Raw genomic sequence first — 18,673 nt, forward strand, 5'->3', positions numbered from 1 at the left:
TTATTTTCAGGTGAGAAGTAATAATAATAATAATAATAACCAATCACAACACTTAAATGTTGATGATTGAACAACTTTTTTAGAGGAATCTTTTGTTTGTATTACTCACCTCATCCTCTGTCCTGACATAATCCACTCCATCTCCTTTAGCCGGGACTTTGTAACTGATAAGACACCAAGTAAATCATTATAATAATGTTTTTTTTCTGAAACAATATGCCATAAACACAATGAAATTCAAATGTAGCCTGTGAAGGCATTAAAGGGGTCTTACTTGTTTCCTGTCTGTTTTTGGCTGGCAAAGTAGCCTCGCTTGTATGCGCAGCAAATACCCACTGTTATACATAGGAGCACGACTACCACCACCAGCACTCCTAGGATAATCCCTGCGATGTTAATGTCATCTGTGGAATGACAAGCGGAACAAATTATAATTGAGAAGGCTTTGCTGGAATTCCAGGAATTTATAAAAGGCAAGCTAAAAGCTGATAGTGAATGAAAATATTCAATATTTAACTGAACGTGAACATGTGGACAACATGAAATTCAGCATTATTTTTACCCTTGCTATTACCCTTGCTATTCAGCATTTGTTTTACCCTTGCTAATACCCTTGCTATTGCCCTCATATATATATATATACACACGCACGCACGCACGCACGCACGCACGCACGCACGCACGCACGCACGCACGCACGCACGCACGCACGCACGCACGCACGCACACACACACACACACACACACACACACACACACACACACACACACACACATACACATACACATACACATACACATATACATATACATATACATATACATATACATATATTTTTTCTGTATATAAAATGTGCTAACTTCCTGACACACTTACAGACTTCCATCATTTGGGGTCCACACTCTGCATGTCCCGCGTCATTCTTAGCTCTGCAGTAGTACTGCGCACCGTCCTCTTTTCTCACCGCACTGAACCTCTGTTAGATAAAATACATTTGAGTAATGATATGTCATTATGTGATGAAGTCAATGGAATGTTGCACTCGCTGTTTTAATGCCCCTAACAATGTGTTTTATTTGAGAAAGATGGGACAATGACATTTCAACATGCAGAGTTTTCATCTGTTTTGTCCAGCCCCTAGAAAAATGTGTGTACTGTACAATACTGTACATGCACCAAAAACCTTTCCATTTAATTCATTTATTAAATTTCAATACAGGTTTTTTTCAAAATAACTGTGATGTACTAGGCTGTTTCATATTGTGTGACCCATCTGTTAAAATAAGTCACAATTATTAGAGACAATCTCAATTATTGTCGGATAACAGAAATGTCATATTTCCATCATTATTTTCACATGGCTGTCTTGCTATTTTAACCACTTTCAACCTGGTGTGCCTACTGCCTATTGTGGGCATTTAGGGCAAAAACTTTCAAAAATGTTTACTTTTCTCTCCCCAAAAATACCAAAGATAGCAGAACTACAAGCTCACAACAACATGTCCCATTGCGACAGTTATTGAGTATATTGCCTGTTTTTGCCATAGTACATTTATTATTTATATTGATTATTGGTACCGATCATTGTCAGTCATCTCTTTGTATATTTCAGTAATAGGCTTTGCATATTTAAGTTACAGTAGGCTAATTGTCATATCTGCCCTGTGCAATTTTAGTTTACAAAGGCTAAAATAAAACAAAACAATTATTAATCAACACAATTATTTGTATGATAGTTAACCATCAACTAAAATCTGATGATCGCGACAGCCATAACCACAGACCAGATCTGGCCATGCCGGGTAGCAAGAGAGAATTGAGGAATGTGCACGCGAGGACAGCAGATTCCCCTCATGGCTCAAGCTCTGTCACACCATCAACTGTCTCCCCAAAATATCTGCCCCTATCCCTGAGTGCCAGGCCCTCTATCTCCACTGCCCCGCCCCGCCGCTCAAAGCATGCCCTTGTCCAAACAAATGCACACTGCATACTAACCAGAGTTCCTGTTTCTGAGTTGAGCGTGTACGTTGAGTTGAAGAACTTTGGGCTGGTCTTTGGATCATCTGGAATCTCCTCCTTGTTTCGGAACCATTGGTACTGGGACTTGGGGAAGCCCTCTTCCTCCACGCAGCGTAGCTCTGCCGACTTCCCAAAGGGCACCGACTTTGGGACACTGCATTTTGGCATCACTGGCTTTACTGTGATGACACAAAGCATATGTACTAGTCAGTGTGCGGAACCTTCACGGAGAGTACTGATACATGTTGAGGAGACCTTGACGGGTCCATGTTTTCTGACTCATGCCAAGCAGTGCAACAAAAACACGTAGCGCTTGCTTTCTTTAGCACTGCAATCCAGAGCAGATGCAGTTTCAGAGGCTTCCCATTATAGCCTAGAGCACGCCTTTGCAGCTGGGTAGGTCCGGTCACAACGCATCCTCCTATGGAAGCCAACGAGTTGCTATGACCTATAACACGGTTTCAGCTTACAGCATCCAAAGCATGACACACCAAGCTTTTTGTCTTTCTTTCTTCATAAAGTCACAATGACAATTTTTTTTTTGACTGACTACATTTTGTATTGGAAGCTTAGGAAGAGCACTTTCAGAGACAATATTTCATTTGAGAGGGAAGTAGCTAATTTACTGTATGTTGGCCCCCATGTAACACAAGCTTAATATGGCCTTGGGTAGTCAATAACACTGCCAGTCAGTCATGGTCTGTTAGACACTCAACTTGTGTTGGTAGGAATTTATTTTGAATAAACTATGAAACTATGTAGGCAGTGTTGATCAAATAGCAGTATGAATGGTCTTTAGCAGTATGAATAGCTCTGTGTCGCTAAAAGTGGAAGACTGATTCACAGGTGGACGTCATAATATTGGTAGAAATTGGTTGATGGATGTTGACATACAGTACACAGCAAATTTTGTTTTACAGAAAGAAATTATGTTTGAATTTTTATATAAAAATACAAAACAATGTATTTTTTTATGGGGTCACAATGTAACATAGGATGTGGTTGTTTGTTTGTTTGTTTGTTTGTTTGTTTGTTTGTTTGTTTGTTTTTCATTTCAGCTCAACTTTAATTGATAGAAATGGAGTTGCCATGAGAAAGAATACCTCTTACGACCAGGCTGATCATAATCTCATCAAAGGTCTTGATATCATTGGGAGCTGTGACCTCACAACGATAGTCTGCAGTATCTGATCTTGTGGCATTAGTTATCACTAATGTTGCAGGCTCTCTGATCCTCGCTCTATTCTCCAAATCACCTGCAGGAGTAAAACAAATATATGATAATTTAAAAAATAACAATACAATACATTTACAATTAATAGTTAATTTCCATGGTTTCATTTCACTCTAAAATGTGTGCATTGTTATATTACCTGAAACTTTCTTGTCAAAGTACACATAACTGGGTTCCCCATTCTGTATCTTCTTCCATTCAATTCTGGGACTGTTTGTGGTAATGGACTCGATCAGACAAGATAATTCGATTGCTGCAAGAGACGGAGGAAGTGAGATCATGGCAAGAAATTCAGTCAGGATACATCTGAGAGAAGACAGACTCCATGGTTTCATTTAAAGCATCATATCAAGACCAATGACAAAGCAGTCTGTAATTGTCAAATTAGCATTTGGCAGGAAATTTGCCCATTAGCTCTTACATTCAAACTCGTTGGTCCATGGTGCCTGCTCGTTTGACTTGAGTATCACTGCTTTCACATTGACGTAGCCTGTAAGACATGGTAGAGGGAAAAGAAACATTAGTTTTGATGTCATATTACATGAATGACCTTGTGTGATATTGAACATAACTGACATTGTTGGTTGGGCTGTGTATGCCATGCAGTATCACCCCCAGCCAGGAAATGTTTCTGACTTCACAGAATTTTCACTGACTAAATGAAAAGGAACGCCGATGACGATATAAAAAAAAAACTCATAATAAATGGGGGTTTGATTATAACAGAACGTTTGTTTGAGCCTATTTCTTTTTACAGCCTAATTAACTTTATTTCAAGGCAATTTTTGAACAGGACACATTTGTTTCCCCTGAAATCCACCCTGGGTGCTACAAGAGATTTCTCAGAGGTGGCCTCGTAAATGTAATGGCTGGAGCCAGTGGTCATCAATGTGTCGCACATGGACAAAATGTGTCTGTGGCAAAGACTTGTCCTTGTCCATGGCAAATTCTTTGATGTTCTGTTTTACACACCATTATAATGTTCTTATTTTGATCACAATACCCAATTACTGAATGTCTTAATGCGTTTCTGGTAATATTATTGTCCGTCATTTTGTATGTCCGTGGAAAAAAAAGAATTTTGACAAAAATGTCCACCACAAGCCAACATGGCGATGACCCCTGGCTGGCGCTGCTCCAGTGTTCTCACCAGAAATTTTAAGAGTGTCCTGCCGATTTAGCATCGGGTGAGATTTATTCCTTGATAGAAGTCGAGGCTATTTGGGTCTGAGATTCTGAGAAGATCCTATGTGAATTCCGTAAAGTTTCGTTTTCACATAACAAACAAACACCTCCCAGTCTCCCCCTCTGTCATCAACACGTTAATTCTCTTTCATCCCAGATTATTGTGGCCTTGTTACCTTCCATTTTTAGTCTTGTTGGGCAAACAAATGTTTATGTGTTGCAGGATGGGGGTGCTGTTTCTGTGCACAGTGGAGAATTGTGCAGGGAGGCATGTGGCCTTCAGGGCAAGCTCACCATGCTAGTGGCTCAGTCAGCCGCCTGTCTGCCTGGCCCTATCCCCTCTCTCTCTCTCTCTCTCTCTCTCTCTCTCTCTCTCTCTCTCTCTGCCCCCCCCTCTCTCTCACACACACAAACAAACAGACACACGCACGTGCACAAACACACACACACGCACGCACGCACGCACGCACGCACGCACGCACGCACACACACACACACACACACACACACACACACACACACACACACACACACACACACACACACACACACACACACACACACACACACACACATCTCTACGTCTGTCTGTCTGTCTGTCTGTCTGTCTGTCTGTCTGTCTGCCCTATCCCTCTGTGACAGAGGGATAGGGCCTTGGGAAGGGGGCACTGCTGAATCATCATGACAGCCCGTGGTCCACATACAAATCCCCTAAAAGTCACACAAGCAAACCAGAAGCACAAGAACAGCTCCAGAGACGAAAGCAATGCAACAGCTCATGGAGAGAGACTCACATACACTGACGCTGCTGAGTGGGTTCCACTGCCAAGTCCTGACTGAAGTGATCCTCATCCTTTCTGGTGGATTGTTTCCAATACTGACCACTTAAACAATTGGCTGCTAGATTCTTCCTGCAGTGAATGTCTGGCTTCCAACAAATGAGCTACTCAGGACATACTTTTTTGTACCGTAAATTTCGGACTATAAGCCGCACCTGAATATAAGCCGCAGCAGCTAAATTGAATGATTTGTACATATATAAGCCGCACTGGACTATAAGCCGCGGGTGTAAAATCCATAGATTTAGGAGGTCCCCTAGTGGCCGTTAGCTGTAAAAATCCATAGATAAGCCGCACCGTTATATAAGCCGCAGGGTCGAAAAATGGGAAAAAAGTCGCGGCTTATAGTCCGAAATTTACGGTAATTGTTTACCTCATGGGACTTAAGTGATAAACCTTAACCGCCCTTTGCTTTCATTATAGCTCTGACAATTTACTAATGTACTAATGAAACAGTAACACTATGCATTCTGAACCGAGGGCACGACAAATACCTAAAACGATGTTACTGATATGCTTGTTTATCTCTGTACCACCATGTTCTGACCACACTGGTACGTTATCCAAATAAACTGTCCATTGAATCAAAACAAGGAGGGTTGCACTCAGAATTAAAAGTCATTTGTTTTGTTTTATTTTTCCATATGCCTCAAGGTGACAGCCGTTTCGTCTATCCAGCCTTCATCAGTATCTGATGATATCTGATGAAGGCTGAATAGGCGAAACGTCACCTTGAAAATTGACTTTTAATTCTGAGTGCGACCCTCCTTGTTTTGATTTATTGATATGCTTGTTCAAATTTGGAAAATATATGCACATGAGCCAGAAGTAACTAAAATATAAAGTTTCGCTGTTGTTAGTGCCAGTGGTGCAGTATTAGTTGTAGTTGTAGTAGTAGTAGAAGCACTTATGGCAGTAGTAGTAGAAGTAATACAGCACTAGTAGTTATAGTAGTAGAAGTAATGTAGTACTAGTAGTTGCAGTTGTAGAAGTAATGCAGTACTAGTAGTTTTAACAGTAGAACTAATGGCAGTTGTATACAGAAGTAATAGTAAATAATATAAGTTAGAAGTAGTATATAAGTAGAATCTACTTAAGTGTATAAGAGCTTTACGCCTGATTTATACTTAATTGCACACCAGTGTCTCACACCAAACATATGCGATCTACAAGCACCCAACACATTGTGCTGCGATGTGTTATGGGCTTGTAAATGGGCTATTTTTGGCCTGAGACACGATGCGCAACCAAGTCAGACAAATCAGGCTTTAGTCATCCACAGCCTCAATCAACCATCACCTTTACACGCAAACAGTGTCTTCTAGGGTCACCACCTAATGCAGACAGGGTAAGCTGATTAGCAAGAGGTCTCTCTTAAGATCAGACCCACAGATTGTTCTTACCCTCTGTTGGTGGTAGTAATACCACATGTACAGTAGGCCATAACTAGGTCATACCTTAGTTAGCCGCACCGTTAATAATGTATGGAAAGATGTCACTGTTGGTATTTGAATGAACCTTTTAAACCTGAAACCATCTTCACCTAAATCTGCCTGAATGTATTTGAACATGTTTAGCATAGTTTGGTTCAAATACAATGGTCTGTTTTAGATGCACATAGAAAATAATCCATCACTTTTAGTATCAAAGACATGTTGAAAGACTTTTATTAATGCTGACTTTGCCATGACAAAATATGTGCATGAAAGGCAAAGCGTCAGATGCTTTCAATTTATTTATTGTTAAAGTTCAATTTTATATTTCATAATATATTTGTGCTTTGCCTGTCGACATGTGCTGGCGTAAGCGAAGATGACAAGTTAGAGCCCCAAGAGAAATCACTCCAGCTCCACTCCACAACCTTTAAAAATATCCTCGACAACTTTATAAAAGTAGTTTTAAAAGTCACTGGAGGTGAGTAAGAAACTTATGGAGCGTTACGTGTAAAGATCTGTAGGGCATCTTTATTGTGAGACATGGATCAGTACTTCTGTTCAGAAATGTGACATTCAAAACACCATCCATAGATAGATAGATACAGTAGATAGATACAATAGATAGATACAATAGATAGATAGATAGATAGATAGATAGATAACATTCTCAGTAATCGAGAACTATGATTAACCCATTAAAGTGAGTGTTTAACTGAATCTTTTGTTTTGAAAATTACTGACACAATGATTTATTCCCTGTCCACCTCCTTTTTCCCTACAGGGACATTATTATAGTAGATTAAGGTGCCTAAGTGAGCTAAACAGCTTGAGAGGTCTGCCCTGGAAACAGCTGTCCAGGAAAGAACATAAAACCCCCCTCAAAAAGAATGAATGCTAAAGCTTTAAGCTACATCCACACAACCACAAGACCTAAACCCTGTAAACAAGAAACTGATAGAGAGTAGATTTTAATGTCCACTTTTCACCTTCGAAAACACTGATGTTGTTTATGTTGAAGACATAAATACTACTCATGGTTTTCACATGTTCACATGTGACAGTTGACTGGCTGCATTCAAATGAGGCTGGATAACAGTGTTGCCATGTCCGCTTATTATAAGAGACTTTGGGCTTCTTTTTCTGTAAAGTCGCTTTTTATTGGTAGTTAGTTGTGGTGGCTTGCAAGTGCAGTTGCTTATTTGGGCTTGCTTCCAAATGTGGTTCCCAAATATTTTCATGTAATTTGTCCGCTGACCCCCATCTGAAAATATTTTGTGCCAGGGAGCCCCGTACCGGATTTGTGTTTTTAGAATGTTTCAAAAATCTTACCAATTATTCCACATTTTATTTCAAGATTTTTTGAAAATAGCAGATCAAGCTCACAATGCGTCGCATCGCGACACGTTGTGAGCTTGTAGATCGTCTATTTTCAAATAGCCTACGTATATACAGTATATAGGTTTAAAGTGCTCATGTGGCCTAGTCGCTTCTTTTGGGCTTGTTTTCCTAGACCAGGTTGCTTATTTCTCCCTGGCAACACTGCTGGATAATGTTCTGGCAATGTTTTCACATCTGCACTGCTACATGGATGGGCAGGGGATGGGTATTCTTTTCCCCCAAATGCCGGGTGGCAATATCTCATATACAGTAAATAACTTTTACAGTATTTTGTGGACATCCATTATCGTTTAGTGAACGATAAAATACATCCTTTCCCTTCAGTCTAAAGATAGGAATGGGAAGAAAAAATAAAGCAGCTGTTAACCACTTTCAACCGGTGTCCCTATCCTGGGAATTGCAAAAATTATTTAAAAAATGTCCCCCAAAAATCAAAAGAATTTCAAAATGTCAAAGATACGAACATAGCAGAACTACACGCTCACAACGTGTCATATCACAATTATATAGGGTTTAGGTGGTTAAAATTACACTACAAATAAGGGGACAAATCATTCAATATTTTAGGTATTAAAGAGGCCTGACTGAGGAACTGATACCGCCTTCAGCAAATCCAAAAAATAAATTACATTTTTTGTTATTTCTTCTCTGAGACATTGGAAGCAGATTGTGTTTACCATGCAGATTGATGTGGATGAAAGCCATGTCTGAACATTCACATCTAACCCTGTGTTACTGTTTACTGTAACCAGACACTATTTGAAAGTGCTGCATGAGATATTTCATAGAAGCGTTTTGTTTTGTATTTTACCTCGACTGACCTTCTTCATCAGTATTGCTTACAAAAGCTAGCCTCTGCATTCCAGCATTCAAACAAACAAAACACCCATACTGTACAAACTGCTTTTTGAGCAGAAAGGTCTCCCCAGGTCAGGGTGGATTACAGTAGATCTGGTGTAATCTACAACAACACACAATCCCCTGCATCCCCCTGAGCCATTCACACAAGTAAAAGCAGCATTCCTGACCGGGCAATATCAAACAACTGGAATGGCCATCGAAATATTCAGGTTGGATCTCTGATGGTCACTTACACCTGATTTATACTTGGTTGTGCATTGAGTCGCATATCAAAAATAGCTGACCTACAAGCTCACACAGGTTTGAAATTCAGCCAAAGTTTCGGAAGTGCTGATCGTGTCCTGTGAGACTGATGATTCCATTCTCTCCACTCTTTCCTGTCATCTGCTCTGTACACTCATCCTGTCGTCCATGTCCTCCCTCTTGTCCCTTTAGAGAGCGTCAGACTGGCAGCCCAAATCAGATTTTGGCCTATCTAGATTAGAATCAGATTGGTTTTGATCAAGTCTGAATAGCTAAGCAAACACATGGAAATAGATTTTTGCAAATCAGATTTGAGCCACATTCCTTGTTTAAATGTGATACAAATCTGAAATTCTAAAGATGTGTCTCAGTCTGGACACTCTGATACTGCTGCCGGATTTATACTTAGTCGTATGACACTGTCGCTCGGGAAAGAACCTGGTTGCTTTATTTCTCTCACATAATCTGACACCAATGTTTCAACAGTTTGCAGTACCTAGGCAGAGTACTCTATAAGTGGTGCATTTCTCATGCAGTTTTGCAGGCTCAGATCCACTGCAGTCATCACACAGAATGCAGGTCTGCATGGGAGATGTGTGTGTGTGATGTAGGTTTATTGGCTCTCCAACCAGGTGTTCATTGACCTACATATATGCCATGTATTTCTTTTCTCTGTTCCCGTCTCTTGTTTTGAATTCTTGGCAGGACACACTTGTGTCAGAGCTGGCAATCTGCATCAAAGATTTCTTTTTTTTTTAATCTTCAGGCTTTCTCTCTAATCTTCGTGTAATGCCCTGCTAAAACCCCAGGTTGTACATTGTGGAGTACCATGATACACGTACTCGTGCAAGAATAGGAAGATCTTGATGCCTGCTCTATAGTGTAGGTCCTCAAGGGAAATGCGGCTAAATTTCCCATAAGGATGTTCTGAAGATCCACCGAGTTGAAGCCGATGTCATAAATAGAACGCTTCAATTAGCCAACCTGGTGATATTCCCCGTGGAACATCTCTATACCTACTGTAACGCCTACGCAGGATATTCCCACGCCCCTTTGGAAGCTGCAGAGATCAAAGTGTGCGCACCTGGTTCTGCAAAAACATCATCAACCAGTTGCTATCCTGCAACCCCTTTTTCACGTGTCAGGCTGCTTGAGCCGCACACATTCATTTAATGATCAGAAGCACAATATTGCTTCTGAACAGTAATTCAAACTTTGTTGTATGTACTGTATCACAATATTACTCGACGAAAATAGCAGATCTACAAGCTCACAGGCTGTGAGCTTGTACTGGCTATTTTCGGCCAGTGTACAGTGTATTGTATGCGACACCGGCACGTAACAAAGTATAAATCAGGCTTATGGCTTTGTGTCAGTGGATGAAATATTGCTGCCAACGGATCAGATAATATCCTCCATTATTATTAAAGAGCTGCATTGATTCAATTCCCAAAGAAGAAATTGCGTCTATTCACCGACCAAGCGGGGCCAAAGGACCAATCAATTCTCCTCCCCAGTTCAACAGCTGTGATTGGATGGGGGTATGCATGTCCTCGGTTGCTCCCTCCCCAATACTGACCATGTTAAACTGGGCTTGGCTCCAATGTCTCCCAGTAAAAACACTCGCTGTGTCTGACTCTGACTAACCTGCCATATTCACCAATGATAACACAAAGGTCACACCTCCTGTGTTTACTTCTGACTGATATGTCTTTAATGGCTCATAAAAATGTCAAGGAGATAATAATATATTATGTCAGCTGTTCTATCCTATATCATACACGTACTAGCAGTAGATACTAGACCTTTGCAAAGGCGGAGCATGAAACAATGCCTGTGCAAGGGCACAGACAGAGGACTTATGTATGTTACATACATATTCATACATATAGTAAGTTAACATTGCATGAATAATTCGGCCTAGATGCCCGTAGCATTTATTCAGCCAACAGCCTATTCCAGCTTTAAACATAAAGTGACATTAACATAGAAAGGTAAGAATCCACAATAAGACTGGTTAATTTGAAGTATAAATGAACTCTATCACTGTTCTTTTTACAGCAGAAAAATTATCTAGCAAGCAGCGTGTCAAAATACACAACTTATATTTCACCACAAACTAAGCTGCCAGTCCAAATTGGAGGGCAAAGATTCTAACAGGGATTCTAAAATGAGTTCACTGGCTCATCATTCTCTAATTAGCCTTCAAGTGCAAATGCATGACGCTGTGGTTCTTTCTCTCCTGCCATTTCAGCTGGTGTTGCCCTGACCTCACCGCTCAAGTGTGGAATACTTCAAGTAAAGGCAGTCAGAATTCCATCTATGCTATACAACCCTAAAGAGGCCATACATACTCAATGCCATAGGGCATAGCAGTGGCGGCCATTTTCTGGTTCCACTTCAAAATAGTCAATGCATTTTTCCCATTGACTTTTCCAAAAATATTTATATCAATTATTTTAAGCCTAGAATCAAGCCATCCAGGGTCCTGGTGAATCATGACCATAAAACGTTTGATTCTGTGAAAAAACTTTTTTGAAAACGGCAAAACAAAGGGTATTTATCAAATATAGTATATCATATAATTACATATAAAATAAAATAAAATCACAGAAAAAAATGTTTTATGGTCATGATTCACCAGGACCCTGGATGGCTTGATTCTAGGCTTAAATGAATTGATATAAATATTTTTGGAAATGTCAATGGGAAAAATGCATTGACTATTTTGAAGTGGAACCATAAAATGGTATGGCAAAAAACTGCTATGCCCTATAGAGGCCCTGCCAGAGCCAGCATTCAACTCTTCTGTGTCAGTTAAGTGTGATTAAAATGAAATCCACATTTGCTAATATAACCACATAAATCAATAGTATATCGGTTGTATGTGTTAATAACTGTAGAGCCGTGCCTGGCATATGGCTTTTGGTTAATTTATGATAAATAAATTCTACAGGAAATAGGCCGATCCAAATTTGCTTCTTCTTCTTTTCTTTTTCCTTTTTTGAAGTGCATTTCCTGGCCAGAAATCCTCTCCATTTTCATTTGTATCCTCAAATGACTAAATGACATCAATATTTCAGGAAACCTAGATACTTCCCTGCCTACTAGAAGGGGAAGCATAATAACTGCCTGTTGCCCTTTGCAATTCATGCTGTGTTAAGAGGCTGCCAACTCTCCTGGTGTATTTTATAACTCCTTAATAGTGTTAAGAAATTACTGATGGAATTTATCTGTGTAAATATTTATCTTCTCGAGTAAACTAGGTTACAGTTTTTGGCACTGCATGCTTGATCATGCTGGTCTGTTTTTGGTCACAATGCTCAAAGTTCAGTGTGAATGTGGCGAATCACAGACAACATATAAAATTCAATGTACACGCAATGTACTTATTCAAAGAGAAAGATTTTTTTTTAAATGGAGAATCAATTGTAGTACACCCAAGCCCATAGATATTTACACAGTGCTATGTGTGGGCTACTGTAAGTGGAAAGCAATCAAAAAATAGACAGGAAGCTGAACATCATATTTTTCAGTAACATCCTCTGATGTCTTGCATGTTTTATACCCTCAGAGATGCTAATTTCCATTTGATAGAACTGTACGTCAGCTGGGATACAAAGCCTGACAAATTAATTCATAAGAGCATTCCATATTACCATAAGCTTCTTTCTGAGAGACGATTACAGCTAGATCCTAGACAATGGAGTCTCTGGTGCTCCAGTTCCCATAGCAATATTCATGATATTTGCATTGGTAACTGGATGCCCTTCCCCCCACCGCTGACCAGAGCTCCAGAGAGGATTCCACCTGTTTGGCCAGTGGTGGGAGAAAGTGGATAAACTGACCTCATCACTTTTCCTTGGTAACGGAAGACAACCCAACACAACACAAAGACCCCCCACCTCCACCCACCACCACCACCACCACCAACAACAACAAAGACCCCCCCACCGCCCCCAACAACACAAAGACCAGGAGGGAGTGTTTTTAGGGAAGAAAGAGTGACCTCATGTCGTACCGTCACAGCTGTGCTCGTCCAACAGTGTGTGGACACAGTCAAATCCTCTGTGTTAATTTAACCACATGAACCCTATAGCATCTGTATTCTGAGGTGAACATTCAGCGCATTGCGTTACTGATATATAAAACTATATCAAGTTTTTTCTTTTTTCTTTTAATGGGATCAATGCTTTCACTGGGGACATCACCTCCCATTGGCTTGAAAGGGAAAATAAGTTTTGGAACTCTGCCTGTTCCACCTATATAATCTCATCCTTGTAGTGCAGCTATATATAGAGCCCTTGACGCAAAGATAACGCAACCTCAAGAAAACAAATACCTTAGACACCTCCAGCTGCTAAGCAAGTGTCACCACATCGGATCTGAGAAAAAAGACAGAGCCCAAGTAGCTTGTGACAAAGTGTGTAAGTAAAACATGTACAGTACTATAGGCAGTTACTGTACAATATACAGTATTAAACCAACATACGGTAAATCCTGCAGATGTGCGTGCAGATGAAAAGTCACTGTCTGTATAACAGGAGGAGTGAAATGTTTAGAGGTAATGCCAGGAAATAGTGACTGTGTTAAGTTTCCCACTTTACATGTGTGCTAAAACAAACCAGTTATCTATTTCCCCCCCTTTATAGAACATATAGTTCATAACAAACTTACATTTGGGAACGGAAGATCATGTTATAAATTTCACTATTTGAAAAAGTGTGTACCTATAGTATGTCAGGATTTCACCCTCTTGTTAATGCCAGGAGTCCATGTCACACAGAACTGAGAAGGTGAGCAAATCACTTTGCTATTCCAAGCGCTGCGAGGGTAATAACATATGAGAGTATAGTATGTAACCGGGTAGCATATAGAAAGAATATAATTTTCAATGGTGTAACAGTATATTAAAATGTGAAATCTCACTTCACCTCACATGACACTGTTGTCAGCTTATGAGGACACCACACAGCTAAGGGGTAATTTAGCTTTGGCTACAGATATGGTTATTGTTGCACAGTGATGTTTATCATATCATCATGATAGGTCAGGTCCAAATGTGAGCAAAATATGTATATCATCGCTGACGGGCAGAAACCTTGTATCTCCATATTTCAATTATGTTTTTTCATAACTTTATGTCACACAAAGATAGCGAAAAAAGCCAAGCTCGAGCTTGTAGATCTGCTATTTTTGAAAATGTTTGAAAGTGATAATGAAAGTGGTTATGTGTATCTGTGAAGTTTATAAATATTTAACCAATGAAAAGTATTAACAAGAGCTTTTGACTAAATAACTACATTGGAACCGTTTTGGACGTAGAAGGTTTCCGCCCCACGGCGACGATGTCTATTTTTTTCACATTCCTTTTGCATTTTTGGATACCAAGTGGTCAGACTTGTAGCCTACTGTGATTAGAACTGTCCGTGGTCAGTCTACAATCCAACCACAATCCGCATAAGAACAACCTAGGCTTCACTACAGGCCAGAATAAAGTAACAAATTAACAGACGTGCAGCTACAGAGACACTTAGCACCTGATGTGCGAAGTTTCCAAAACAAAAACAAAAATACCCTCTTTTTTGGGGGGATTAACAACAGCGTGTGAGGAGTAACTCAAATCACTACACACAGTAAAACCAAAAGTAATCTGGTTCGTTCAAATTGATGTCCTGAGCACAAGAAGTATACCCAGTGTTATTTATTCATTTGGGCTGTTCCATCCCTTGTGTACACTATATCTAATTCTGCCTGGCTAGTAGTTGCGCCTCAGCATCAAGGAGAAAGCTCATTTGCATTTCATTTTTCAGGTGGACTCCAACAAAGTTCAGCGCTCCCCGTGAGGCCTCGTTGTCCATTCATTTATTCCACATTTCCATATGAGGCTGCCGTAGGCCGTGAGCTCAGAGGACATTTTCTGCCGTGTGCTTTACTGCTGCTGAGCCCTCTGATGTGGGCAGGGTCAAAGAGCTGGGCCTGGACTGAGCCAATGGCAGACTGGAGGGGGTAGAGGAGCCAGCCCATGGTGTCACCAAATGCCTGGGAACCTGTCACTTTGTGTCAGTGTTAGTGTCTGCATCTGGCCCGCTCTCACTTCATCCTCGAGCGAAGTACAACTGACTCTAACACAGGACTGGTCCCGAGCAGTATAGGAATGGATCTGTGGCTCTTCTACCTTATGCACTGTGCCTTTAGCCTGCCCCGGTGCAATGGACTGTCACTTCGGATTTGGGGCCTTGTGTAGCTGCCGCGATTCTACTCAGAATAGTTTGTATGTGTACAAGTGACAGAACCTGCTTAGATCAAAAGTATTCTGATCAAATCTAATTAGTGCAAGGCTTGTGTGACACAATTGCTTCCTATTTCCTCCTACAAAACAAGGTAGCAATTTATACGGTTGGCATTAATAGCATACGTTTCTGATAAGCATACAGCATTAAACATAAATAAACCTACAGTATGTTTACTATCTGCAAGGTTATTCAGTGGAGGCGTGTCCAGACAAAACTGGTAACACCTGATGTATCTGGATAATTTACATTCCCTAATAAACATGTTTTCCCCCCTCCGCTAGCGGTTGGTGGGGGATATTTAAAAAACAATACTGCCCCTACTCATTTACTCATTAAGGTGACCCAGTGCCCCTTCCTCTAGCATCACCATTAAGCAACATTCCATTTGCACACAAAATATCTCTCAAAATCTAATTTCGGATTGATTTCCAATCAACTTGCTGAGCACATTCAAGCTCCCCAGAGGGTGAACACGAACCACTTGAGTGACCTCATGACTTTTCCTCTAGCTCATCCTCATGTCAAAATGTCAATGTTGCAAATTACAAACGCAAATTGTAACTGTAACATTATCCACTGTTAGAAACTTGGATACAAACTAAATAGGTTATAAGCATTGTGTGACACAATTGCATACTGAATTGACGCAACAGGACTCTGTTAATGTGCAAAGTAATTTAATATAAGTTCAGCAACAAGTTGCTGTTGCCTAATGATGTACTACAGTGTACATGGTTACATGACTGGAATTCTGCAGACTACTGGTGCTTTTCCATTTTATAGTCCCGGCTCTACCCTTCCTTTTTTCCTTTACATCAGTAGCAGGAACTTTTTTTAGTACCCCCATATGTTCCAAGCGAGCTGAGGCGGTACCTTATGGTGATTAAAAACGCTGCTTAATTGATTGGTCAGAGAATCCATACATATAACAGATGCACATCCATGGACGGACTCCATTTGCATTTTGTACTTCTCTTTGTGACGATGTCTCCTGTGTGTAATTGCTGGTGTGTTAGAAACCTGTGAGAATAGACTGCATTGTGTTTGTACGTGTTTGTTGTAATAATAATGATTTACTCTGAGAGAAACCATATGTGTACCCGTTATTAGAATTAGCCTTCTGCTGCTCTCTTTACCTTAGTGTATATCCATTGCACTTGTAAATATAGCACATAGTTCACCCTGACATTAAGATGAGTTATTCTTATAAATACAAATGTCAATGTGTGTAGCAATAAATGGAAAAGGTTCTTGCATTTATTTAATTCTCAGCCTCTTGCTGTGTTCTTAGACCAAAGAAAAGGGCATTACAATTTTAAGAAATGTTTACACTAGATTATGAATCAATGTTGAGCAACTGTCCTATTTCTTGCCTGAATGTTACTAGAAACAGTTTGTGTTCTATTAAAGTAATCTCAATCTTCCAAAATTAGACTGTAATGGTCCTTTAAATATGAGCTCCACTGCTATTTTCTGCATTTGTTATCATTACAATGAACTTGGATTGGCCAAAATTGCCCCTGACAATCAAACTATTAAAGGGTAATGTTATTCTGTGAATAGCCTTTGAAGAGAATATTGTTGGGTTCATTCATAAAGTCATGTGAACATCTTGGCATGGGGTTGATCAGATCCTTGTGCCTGGAAAAAATAGTTCTCTGTTTGTTGTCACACACTGCCCTGTTCACATGGGCTTAACCCTCACGGAGGCAAATGAGGACCTTTGTTTTGTGACACAGTTCCAGGCTGTAGGAGGAGTGAATGAATGCTAATTGATCAGAACAATGGTTGATGGCTATTGTGTCTAAAGAATAAAGACATTCCACATATGGAGTGGGAAAACAGACCTGAACCTAACTGAGACTAAAATGACACGGGAAAACTTTGTGGAAAACATGATAGGCTAATACTTTTGAACCTGTTTGCAACCTATTAAAAAATTAAACCCCGGCTGCAACAGCGAAAGAGTGAGTGTGTTCCAAATGTTTTATAATAACAGTTGCGTAGTCCATGCTGCTGATTCAAGCATTTTTATAGGATAGCTAACTATATTTAAAACTGCAATATCAACATTTTACCAATATTTGTAACACCATAATCCTCCCATGGGGACCGAAAAAGGTCTATATCTATCCATCTATCTGTCTGTTAAAACACACACACACACACACACACACACACACACACACACACACACACACACACACACACACACACACACACACACACACACACACACACACACACATACACACACACGCGCACATGCGCGCACACACACAGCTTGCACTCTGTCTCTCTCTCTCTCTCTCCCTCTCTCTCTCTATCTCTGTGCAATTCCTCTCAAATAAACATTCCCCCCCCGAGCACGCTCGCACACTCTCTCATTCTGTTTTGTAAGGTAACTTTTTAGATCTCAATAGAGATATTGCAGGCTTGAACTGGATGGGGGGACTAAATGGCAATACATTTTTTGTTGCGGGCAGGAGTGGCGTGGTCCCAGCGACCCTCCCGGTGCTGTGCTCTCATTGGCTGTAGTACGGATCTCCTCACAGAGTGATCGTAACCCTATTCATACTGTATGATGTTCAGTCAGCGACAGAGCCAAATATCAAACGTGCTAGATATCTAGAAACACTCGGGAACGCATCGCAGAGCGCTGGATCTTGCGCCAGGTCGTGGGTTTTGTCGGCGAGTGCCAAAAAAGGTCCCCGACAGCATAATCGGACCAAATATCTTGCAGTGTGTAGTAGCCCTTAAGTGGTTATGGTGTCCGCCTGTCCGGGCAGCTCAATCGGTAGAGCACTCGCCTTTGAGCTGCAGTGCATGAGTAGCACAACTTGAGTAACTAAGTACAGTAAGTCGAATAAATATCCCTTTTTTGTTTCCTACAATTTTCCCCAAAAATATTATTTCAAAAGATTTTACCAAAGAAATCGAAATGTTTCAGAAAAATTTTAAATTCCATAAAAAAAGTAAAAATAGAAGATCTACAAGCTCACAACGTGTTGCATCGCGACGCGGGAGGCAATGATTTAGTATCAACTGCATTTCAAGCTGGTTTCACTGCAAGCTAGTTATGATATACAGTATAGTGGACAGTCATGAGTCCATATCTATGAGTTATTCCTCACTAGGGTGAGAACAGGTTAGCATCCAGA

The 18,673-nt window shown here is 40.4% G+C and overlaps 1 protein-coding gene across 1 annotated transcript in view; it reads right to left on the reverse strand.

Moving 5' to 3' along the window:
• jam3b (junctional adhesion molecule 3b) overlaps positions 1-18,673 on the reverse strand; it is a 39,541-nt gene that overhangs the window by 3,338 nt on the left and 17,530 nt on the right. The window contains exons 2-8 of the mRNA XM_080436298.1: positions 3,676-3,744; positions 3,394-3,507; positions 3,124-3,276; positions 1,997-2,199; positions 878-977; positions 275-404; positions 110-164 (exon numbers count right to left, since the gene is read on the reverse strand). Coding sequence (XP_080292424.1) covers positions 110-164; positions 275-404; positions 878-977; positions 1,997-2,199; positions 3,124-3,276; positions 3,394-3,507; positions 3,676-3,744 — 824 coding nt within the window. The remainder of the gene's footprint in view (positions 1-109; positions 165-274; positions 405-877; positions 978-1,996; positions 2,200-3,123; positions 3,277-3,393; positions 3,508-3,675; positions 3,745-18,673) is intronic.

The sequence above is a fragment of the Gymnoscopelus braueri genome (assembly GCF_963280865.1).
Source record: "Gymnoscopelus braueri genome assembly, chromosome: 8".
Classification (NCBI taxonomy): Eukaryota; Metazoa; Chordata; class Actinopteri; order Myctophiformes; family Myctophidae; genus Gymnoscopelus; species Gymnoscopelus braueri.